The sequence below is a fragment of the Cynara cardunculus genome, assembly GCF_001531365.2.
Source record: "Cynara cardunculus var. scolymus isolate 2C chromosome LG 2, CcrdV1, whole genome shotgun sequence".
Classification (NCBI taxonomy): domain Eukaryota; kingdom Viridiplantae; phylum Streptophyta; class Magnoliopsida; order Asterales; family Asteraceae; genus Cynara; species Cynara cardunculus.
In genome coordinates, this window is record NC_037529.1 from 59,559,880 (window position 1) to 59,571,326 (window position 11,447).

At 32.5% G+C, this 11,447-nt stretch overlaps 1 protein-coding gene across 1 annotated transcript in view; it reads right to left on the reverse strand.

Moving 5' to 3' along the window:
• LOC112506217 (zinc finger protein ZAT6-like) overlaps nt 1–10,523 on the reverse strand; it is an 18,277-nt gene extending 7,754 nt beyond the window's left edge. Inside the window, exon 1 of the mRNA XM_025110235.1 lies at nt 10,119–10,523. Coding sequence (XP_024966003.1) covers nt 10,119–10,523 — 405 coding nt within the window. The remainder of the gene's footprint in view (nt 1–10,118) is intronic.
• Nucleotides 10,524–11,447: the final 924 nt, after the last annotated feature.

Consider the following 11,447-nt stretch of genomic DNA (forward strand, 5'->3'; position numbering starts at 1 on the left):
TGCATTGCGCGAGTACGCTTCTAGTATTACTAAATACACTCTCACCTGTTAATTTTTTCCTTGAACGCATTAATATCAAAATTTACTTGTTTACATTTACAATGCATTATTTAACCATCATCTTAGGGGTCGTTTACCAAATGCTTACTTGATAAGTGAACACCAAGTCACATTACTTTACAGGATGAATATGGTAAGTACCAAAAATCTTACCCAGTAAAAGTGAGACAAAGACCAAGAGTCTTACCCGGTAAATGAGAGCGACAACTATTACCACGGTAAACGTTTACAGAATAAATTGTTACATACGATACCGTTTTAGTAAATTAAAATCTTATCGTGCTAAGTAAATAATAATGTTAAATTTTACCATTAAATATTTACCAAATAAACATTTGATAAACTGCACGTTACATATAAAAGCACATAAGATTAGTCTATAAAAAGTTGGATGAAGATGTCCCCAAAATCATTTTGTTTGAATTTGAAAAGTTGAGTGGATTTAGAGGCTAATCATTTCTTTTGTTTTTCTTCTTGTCACTTGATTATTCATTTGGCTTCCCCATCAAATAGTTGGTAAACCTAAACACCAACCCACTTTTTAATTAAAATTATGAAAAAAGAAAAAAAAAACATATGAAATTATGTTGAATATTAATGAAATCATTGTTTAATTTCATGTAATTTGTTTTGTTTTAATTTTGATTATATTTCAATGATTTTCTATTTAAATACAAAAGGGTTATTTTTTATTCTATGAAAAATGTGGTTGTAGTCACCTTATCATGTATAACCATTCAATCTAATGGTTTGAGTATTTTATTAGGACTTTTTTGGTTTTCCATGGATCTTTTTCACCTCTCTCTCTCTCTCTAATATGTATAGAAAGAGAAATTATCATGTGAGAAAAGAGAGTTAAGATGACAAGCATAAGAAGGGATCTCGATCATTGATCACCTTTAATCTCAAAGCTACCCATTAACTGTGTTTGATACGGGGATTGATCTGATGCATCTCGGTGCATCTCATCCGAACGTCCATCTAAGAATGGAAATCTCTTCTTACGCTTCTCATTTTAACTCTTATTCTCACCATAATCTAACCTTATGTGTGTGTGTGTATATATATATACACACACATACATACATATATGGTGGGATTAACCAGACCACCCTAAAAATAAGAATGAGGAACACTCCACCAACCATCAATCATCCAACAATTGTAAATAATTAGGATGGTTACATATTACCACGATTATAGGGGGTATTACATCCCCCTCCCAATTTTCAATTTTTTTGGGGGCTTTCTCTTTAGATACACACACATATATACATAGAGGGTAACAAATGAGAACCTCAAAAATATTGAGAACCGTGAATACCATTGAAGCATTCGTTGTTCACATTGTAAAACAAAAAATACACATAATTTTTTTAAATTTGTGAAACAAATATGTATGAATCAATACTTCAAATCATAGTTTTAGATGAAAACATGTATAGTATATGAAACAGTAAATTGAGATTTGTTCTCATGGGGTTGTAACTTTTTGTGGTTTCATATGATTAGCCCCATTATATATAAAATTAGATTCCAGTAAGAAGAGAATTTATGGTGATAAGCGTAAGAAAAGAGTTTCACCATTGGATCAATCATAATTGAATGTCAACACTAATGAGTTACACCGAGATGTACCAGATCAATTCCCTTCTAAAGCATAATTCTTGGGTGGACATGAGATTAAAAGTGATCAAGATTTCAGATCTCTTCTAGCGTTTTAACGTTTCTCACTATAACTTCCCTTCCCACTGTGACTTCTCTTTTCACATGATCCTTCACCTATATAATAAAGGGAACTTCATTTGAGATCCCTGTAATTTGTAGGAACTATGAGATTTGGTTTTAGCTACAAAACATACTTAATAAATATGAAATATTAATAATAAAATCTTTTAAAGTTAAATAAAACAAGTTTCCCCAATTAGCGCATTTGTTTAACGTAAGGGCAAATGAGGTATTTGACAAATAGGATAATTTTGACCGAATATTTGGCGATACAGTTACATAAATTCATAAATGGAAGAAGATAATTATCAATTTTAAAAAGATCTCACAAAAAAAAAAACCAAAGTTCTACAAATGGATTGAAAAGCAAAACCTAAACCGTGATTGGATTCAAAAGCAAACCATAAACAACACCAAAGGGTTGGAATCATATTCAATGGCAAGCTCTGCAGGAATCAGATTCAATGGTTTCATTTGTTTTCTATGCATGACCATTTGTATTATATGCATGTTTTCATTATTTTAGACAAATGTGCACCTGATGAACATCCATGTTAACATATTGAATATTCTTGTTCACAGAGTGAAGCAAGTGTCTTCATGGTAATAGAACATTCACTGCTTTGGTAACTTGTGGCCTAATACACAAATATTCATGGTATCAAACAACTGATTTGGTTTGATATTACCAAACACATATCTTGAGATAGTGCATTGAGTGTTTGTTTCCAAAGAAAATTTAGGTGCATGTAGGTTTCAAACCTGCTATCTTGTTCTCATATGTATGAAACGGGGCTCAATGTTTTCCAAAGCAACGGTCGTTACCAGCTTTACATCTCGAGATTAACATTGCCATTGCTTGGTTCAACTAATTTATGTTTATGAATAAGCATGAGAACACATATTACAAAAGTGTTGACGGTGTAAAGTTTTGTGCACAATATGATACCATACTATACAAAACAATTATGGAACCCCTATTTTATTCGATATCACCTGTTGCCTAAAAAATAAGAAGAATTTTGTTTTCACTCAATAATAAAGTGATACATAATTCATTTCAAAATTGGGGATTCTGATTCAAGAATATGTATTGAAATTCAAAATTGATGGTTATTTTTGGTTTGAAATCATGTAATTGATTAAGATAAGATGAAACAGATAATTAGTGTTGAGTTGTCGCTCAAATGTAATTTACAACATCACCTCCGATTAATAATTAAATATTGAAATGAAAATAACTAAAATATGTGGCTTAGGATGGATCTCATAGATTTCACATATTATTGAGTTCTCAAATGTTTAAGCCCCTATTTATATAGATATAGGGAAAGGGTTCAAATGGGAACACTTTCATTTTATGAAAACATGAGAATACCCTTTTATTATGGTCAATCACACGTGATACTAAATCAGAGATGCAAACGACCTTTGGTGCAACCTAGGTTGTGGGCCAAGTCACCTGCATACCACATGTAATATGGGTGTTACTGATGTGATATTATAATCTATAACATATGATACTAAATTAGAGATGCAAACAACCTCCGGTACGACCTAGCTCGCAGGCTAAGTCGTTCGCACACCACCAGGTCTCCTGTGGTGATTATCACATGTGATAGGTGTTCTCGTGTTCTCACAAAATGGAGGTGTTCTTGTTTGAACTGTAATACCCTTAAATCTGGAAAGAGCGACTAAATTAAAGTTTTCGATAAGACATCAAATAAATAATTCTTTTTTAAATGTCAACACTTGATTACTTGTAATGGAAATCTAGGATTTAACATCAACTAATAATAATCCAAACCTTGCACAAACTCTAGAGTAGGGACGAGTATTATTAAAACCCTAAACTATTGCTATCTCCAAGGCATGGAAGAGGTCCTCAAATAGTTAATTAATTCTCATTACTCTGACTAGCACTTAACTCATCACAGTGTCACTATTGTCATTCCCTTACAAGGACTTGATGCACATGCCAACAAATAAAAAAAGTTAGGTTTAACGCTTGGCGAGTTCAACTAGTTTTCATTTTTAATATAAACAATAAAACTGAAAAAGAATGCTATTTAAATCACAATTTCTCAAATGAAATGTATTTTAATTAAAAGGAACATTTTTCCCAAAACCCACTATTTTCGTGATGAAAACTCGGTAATTGAAGCACCCATTTTAACATGAAATAGAAGCCCAATATCACCCAAAATGTGAATAAGTTTAATATTCAAATAATGGAAAAATGGATAAAACTCTATAAAACATGGATAAGGTTCAATACCCAAAACCACAAATCATGGATAATACTCCATATTCAAAATGTCACCAAAAACATAGATAATATTCAATACCCAAAACAACACCTTTCAGTGATGGAGGAGACCCGTTTCTACGATCGTGGCGAAACACAAAGTAAGCCATTCCTTAACGTTATCAAGTAACGCCCTAAGGTTATGGTCTCGATGTCTAACTCCTCTCAAGTTTTCACCGTAATACCTAAGACACCGGAGCTCGAACCCAAACAAGTGCATCTCCACAATACCCCTGACCATAGTGTCTACTTACACACCATAGAGTTATACCTACAAGCCAATGGTCCTGGGGCTCGGCTCTACACAAGTTCACCCCAAAATACCCCTGATACTTAGTGTCAACTCTACTGGGCCAAAGCATAAAAACAAGGGTTCTGATACCCAACTCCTTACAAGTTCATCACTGTAATACCCAGGGTCCCTGACTCCATTGAACAAAAGTTCACCTCCACAATACATGTGGTCCCAAAGTATGATCCATATTGGTCCCTCTCTGCAATATGAAAGGTCCTGGAGTCCACCCTACACGATTCCTCTCTGCAATACCTACGATCCTAGAGTCCAACTTATAAGAGCTCATCTCCATAAACTTAGAGGACCATATAACTTACTCAAGCAATGAAGTGAGAACATCAAAACTCCTCACTTGATAAAAAGACTAACTCACATGCCTTTGGATCCAGTGCATTATAGTCTAAGGGGTTGTTTACCAAATTTTTATTAAATTTGTCTGTCTAGATAAATTTATCTGTCTGGATAAATTTATGTTGTTGATTACTTTTCTATCTGAATCAATAGTCTGAATAACAGAAATGACCAATTTATCCCTGAGGATGAACTACGTGTTTAGGGTTATGGACATTCATTTCTTTGACAAATACAGAACTTTTCTCCTATTTCATTTTCACAAAACTTTTCACATGAGTGGCACATGATTTCATTTTCACAGAACTTCTCCTATTTCATTTAGGGTTCTGTACATTCATTTCTTTAACATTCATTTTCACATAACTTTTCTCCTATTTAGGGTTCTTGACATGAATCACAGGGGTTGTCAAAATCTCTATAAAACGGGCAATGAGAAGCAAAATCGATAGATATAATAGAGAAGCAAAACCAAAAGCAAACAAAAATATCAGGTGCAATCGATTTCACAATCATTTTCGACTAGGGTTCCTTTTTCAAAAGCAAAATCGATAGATATAGTGGAGAAGTAGTTACCGATTTGAAGCTCGCAATCGATCTGAAGCAGCTCGCAATCGATTTGAAGCTCGCAATCGTTACCGATTTGAAGCTCGCAATCAGTTTGAAGCTCGCAATCGATAGATAAGCGTGTGTTTTACCCCTGAGCGTCTTTTTTTTGGCTTAATGTGGACAAGGGCTATTTTTGGTCTGTGTGAATAAGCCCATTTCTGGACGAATAAGCCCCAAGTAAACACACCATTTTGGCTGTGCGAATAAGCCCATTTATTGATTAAGCTCATTAAGCCACAAGTAAACACACCCTAAATGAACTCTAATTGAATGACCAACTCACTCAAAACATGTAATTCTTAAATAGAAATGCAATAAATGAAAAATATGGTCAAGCTCAATAATAAGTAATTTAAACCAAAAAAATGTCCCCAAAACTCAAATGGTTAAAATCAACTCAATAACTCCACACTTGTTTGACTGCTCAAATAAAAGTTAACATAAGCAATAGAATGCATTTGCTCACTAAATAAGCAAACTCATGCCCAAGAGTACGACTAACTCAAAAACCCTTAATTGGTTGGGACAAATCATTTTCCAAATGAATTCATACTATTTATATTTTCAAAATGTCTCATGGCACAATAATATCATTTTCCAAACCAAATATACTAAAAATGCGTATTCGTCAAATAATCTTTATTTATAAAATAAATCATCAAAAGAACACACTTTTATGATTTATTTATCAAAATGTTCAAAACCACAAATATAGAAATTTTACAAGATTTATAAAATCAAATATACCAAAAATACAAATTTCGTCAAATAAACAAGGAATTTGATAAACATCAAGGAAAATATTTTAAGACTTCAAAATGAACATTTCTTACATGTACAAACTTTTCACAAAACAACCTGAAGTCACCTTGCTAACCTAGGCTCCAAATCCAAACCTGTACCTTTTCCATTGGTGAAGACTTGAGATCCTTAAGTTAGACTTCCAGATCTATGATACAAACTCTCAAGAACTCCTCCCCTGCTCTGATATATCAACAAAGTATACCACAAAATAAGAAATGAGGGTTGAGGGTGAAAAGGGACCAAACCCTAACTCAAAGATGGAGATATATATATATATATATATATATATATATATATATATATATATATCTTACCTTTTAACTCCTAGGAACCTCAAATCACCAAGCAAACTTTAATATTTCTCAATATCCCCTTGAAGAGCTTCAAAAAACCCCAAAAATCTGATTTTAAGCACTTCAGACCTTCCACACGACCCTGCTTGCAACCAAAATCGTGTGGTTGAACGCCCACGTTCACACTCTATAAATAGTGGTTCATGTGACCTATGTCGCGACTTAGGTCTTGGGCCAAGTCCCCCAGGAGGACCGTGTCGTGTTCCTACGTCATGTTGTGCCATGTCATGCCATGTCGTTCTCCAGTTGTTCTCCAACCGTTTCCTGGACGATCCCCGATCCTTTTCGCGACCGTTCTTCGACCATTTTCCCGATTGTTATCAAAAAAATACGGGTGTTATATGAACCTACACCTATATATAGGGAGTTTCAAATACAAACCATGTAATTGTAAACCATATAAACAAATCTAAGCGCACTTCTATAAACAACTTCTAGGGAGAAGTAAACGAGGTCTTAATCGTTTATGTAGATGATCAACGGTGTAGATTAAATCGGTTCCTAAATTTACTCTCAACTTCATCTTGAACTAATTTAATAACCACCTTTAGATTTCAAAATAAACAAAATCAAGATCCCATATTTGGTTTGTAGGATCTATAACAATTACACTGTTTGTAAGATTCGTAATAATTATACGGTCTGTATTTGGAACTCCCTATGATATGATAAATAATGAAAATACATAATATTCATGATTATTTAGGGTTATTTATCATGAATAAAACATGAAGTCTCCTTTTGATACTCATTTCATACAACTTTCATTGTATCTCTGCAATGCAACGCGATACATCTCAATTCTGAAGTAGAGAACTCTTACCCGGAATCCTAATTCATTCTTCGTTCTATTCTATGTCCCTCTCGATTTTATTTTTATGGTTTTAATAGACAGAGTGTTTTCGGTTGGTTATCAGTTATTTGAATTCTATTGTCGTATTAGTAAGGCTCAATGTTTTATCTGGTACTTTAATGTGTTTAGCAGTTGATTATGAGTTAGTTTTATGAAGTTCAAACATGAAGTTTTAAAAGGTTGAACTTATACGATAATAATTTTATAATATTTAAAAATATGAGATAAATGCTTTATAATATGATAAATATATTGATGTAAACTAGTTGTTTACTCATACGATACAACAAAATTCGAAATTTATTTAAACATACAATGAAAAATTACAGCAATTTCTCCTCAGATATTTATTCTTAAATAAAGTAGAAATTACATTTGTTAGTTGAACATGTGTTGTTAATATGAATCAAAGTTTATAAAATATTCATTTTATTGGTATAATTTATTTAATTCATGACCTTATTCTAATTAAAATATTTGAGATTTTAAAATAAAGATGTAATTATTTTAGTTTTAATGAAGTAGTTTTTTTTTATAATGATAATGTTGGAGTATTATGTCGTATCAGTAACACTCAACGATTATTTGAATGCGTTTATCAAGTGATTGTTAGTTAGCGTCATGAAGTTCAAAGAGATTTATGAAATTGCATGTATGAAATAATTACTTGTAAACATGAAATTTGAATATACTTGTGATCAAATTTTAAATACCAGTAGAAAAAATTGAAAAATAAAGATACCGATATGAGTATTAAATTAAACAGAATAAAATACTCATGTATGGAGTTTATTAATTGAAATTGTTTTCGGTCAATCATGGAACGCCCCTCGCAATGTGCCCCATATAGGAGCGCAAGCCTTTTCCACAGAAGAGGTAAACAAGTTTTAGGGATGAGACGTCCACATAAGAACCTCAACTCTCATTAGGAGGTCGAACCAAGGACCTATGGAAGTCAGGGCTAGTCCGCCCCCTTGGGAAATATAACAGTGTCCTGAGGGAGGAGTTTAGAGGCCTTATAGTCCATTCAGCTATGGATGTAACGAGACTCAGCCAATGAACTAGGTTTTGTTATTCCTTCTCCCAACTAAGCCCTGAGGACAACTTCTGCTCGGAGAGCACAATCCAGCACTTGAGCTTTTAAAAAAAAATTATATATAAGTTATATAAATTTGTAACGTTAAATTTTATAATATTTACATTAATAAACATAATAAACTGCTCTACATAATACGTAATAAAGTGTTTTAAATATATTTTGTAGTTTATAATACATTAAGTAATAAAAAGTTAACAATATTATAATGGAATTTGTTATTTATTTTCATCGTATTAATAAAAGGTTTTAGAAGATAAGAGTAAAATTGAGTAAAACCTTGTCTTTTACTTTTCTGTTTCCGTTCATTTTCTTCTTTTTGTAATGATATTGTATTATCTTATGAATATTTATGTAAAACTCTTAAAAACTACAAAATATCGAGACTATAAAAGCTATGAATTATTGAGAATTTTAACAAAAACATGTTTTTTTATATAGGTGAAGCAACAAAATATGATGAACTACAAATGTTTAATTTGAGTGGTATAATAGTCATTTTAACCCAAAATGAAAAAGAAAAAAAAAACATTTTTAACATATAAATTCAGATTGTTGAGTAAGGATAAAGATTTATATAGTAACCAAAAATGAAAATTAAAGTTTGGAAAGAAAGAAATATGTAGAGATAATAATGTTGAGGGACTAGTATTGTAAATTTCCTGAAAATGAAAGAGTTGAAGAATCCCATGACTAGCAGATAGGTGAACTGTTCAGTATGGTTCAGCCCATAACCTAAATGCCCAAAACTTATAAAGCCCTATTTCTAGCCATAAGCCCATAACTGCATCTGAATTGTTAAGCCCAAAGCAACACCAGGGCTTAACAATATATTATCTCAAACTTTACTATATCGTTGTCCATCAATTATCTGAAATTATGACTACATTTTATTTAATATATATTTATTTAATTTACTTTTCATTATTTTTATAATAAATGAATAATGTGAATTTACATAATTGATAGATAAAGAATTTTCGGGGTGTTTGGGATTGCTTATGAAAACAACTTATTGACTTATTTCGCTATGACACCGGTAATAAACATTTTTGACTGTTTGGATAAACAGCTTACACCGATGTCAAACTGGTAATAAGAAGTTTTTAAAAAAAATAAACCATTCTAACTTATAATAAATTAATAAGGACTTTTGTAAAAAAACATAATTCATTCCATCCGATAAGTGAACCAAAAAACCGATCAATAACATGGTGAAGGGTTTTATTTTCCAGAAGGCAAGCTTTATTTGTAGAAAGATAGCACTACGAAAGAAGAAGCCTTTTGTGACCCTCGTTTCCGTCGCTAATAAACTCAACGTTTTCTTTTGTGGGTTTTCATCACTTTTGACATAAATTATGTTGCAAAAGACACACAAAATAAAATAAAAACGAGAAACCAACATGAATTCATGTCGATCCCGTAATTTAATATCCAAAATCTGAGTGTACATATTTATATCTTGACGATCATAAGAACAGAAGGATAAGTAGTTAGTAATTTGATAAAATCAATCAAAAATATCTACGTTTTTTGATCGAACCCCAGTAAGCGTTGATGAATTCGTTCTCGTGTGGCAACAAGTTTAGATCGTATTTGAAGACTACTTTACCGTTTGAAACACTCGTGACCGAAGAAGAGTCCGGATTGCACGATACAACCGTCGTGTTCCAGATTTTCGCATTCGCATTATTGTGCAGTGAATCCTTCTGCCCAGTGTCGAGTTTCATCTCCCTATGCTTCCTCATGTGCCCTCCCAATGCCTGCCCGATTGCAAACCCCTTCCCACAGATCCTGCATTCGTGAAGCTTAGGACCGCTTTCTTCCAGAAACTGAAGCCCAGAACAATGGGCCCCAGTTTCTTTCATAAGCTTCCTATGACTGGCTCGGTGGCCGCCGAGAGCTTGGAAGCTATCGTACTCTTTGTCGCAGTCCTTACACTTGTAGACACGGTGGTAACGACTGGTGGCGCCATCAGGGTTTTCTTCCAGATGTTCGGCAATCAAGCTCGCGTTTCCCCTGACAAAGTTCTCGGTGTTAGCGTTTCCGATCATCTTCATGCCCATATTGAGAGCCACGGTGGGTTTGTGGTTGCGCCGCCGTGGGGAGTGTCTGTCTGTTCGCCGGCGGTGTGTATAATTGTGATTATGAGCTAGTTTTTTGAAGAAGAGGGTTGTTCTCAAGTCTTTATACGCGTCGTAAGAATCGATTCGATGGCAACTGTATCTATGATTTCCGCAAAATTAGGGAGTGCCATGTAAGAGGATTTCTTCCTCAAATAGCATTCGACTTCGAGGAGTACGAGGTGTGAGAAAAATTTGTAATTGGGACCTAATATCTTATCCTAATAATTTTAAACTACATACAAGATTGAATTGCATAAAATACGAATATTTGTTGTTAAAAATAGAATCCGTGTCAAGTGTTGTAATAATTTTCTAGAACGTTTTTAGATATTGTAACAAGTTTTTTAATAAAAATTTGTCGTATTAGCTATTTTAGATAACAATATTTGAAAAGGTGTCTTTAAATAATAAGTTTTCTATAAAAAGATGGGTTTATACGACGTTTCTAAAAAAAAGTCATATAAAATAACTAATATGATGTATTGTATTAAATTGTCTTAAAAACTTGTTAAAACGATAAAAAGATGTTTTATAAACTTATTATAACGCCTTTAGATGTAACATTTTATTTTTATTTTTTTTATAAATTAAGTCTTATAAAGTTGTTTATTAAGACCGTTAAAAAAATTTGTCATTCTATAAATCTAATTTTGTTGTAATTCGTATCACCTATATTTTTTTAAGTATGATACTTTGTTTTTATAAATATATATATATATATATACTAGAAGMGYACTCGCGCAATGCAGCGAGATACATCATGATTTTAATATTTCATTTTCTTCTTTATCTCAGTCGATATTATAATATGGCTTTATGTGATTTTGAGAAAATGATAATGTTTTTATTTTTGAATAAAATATA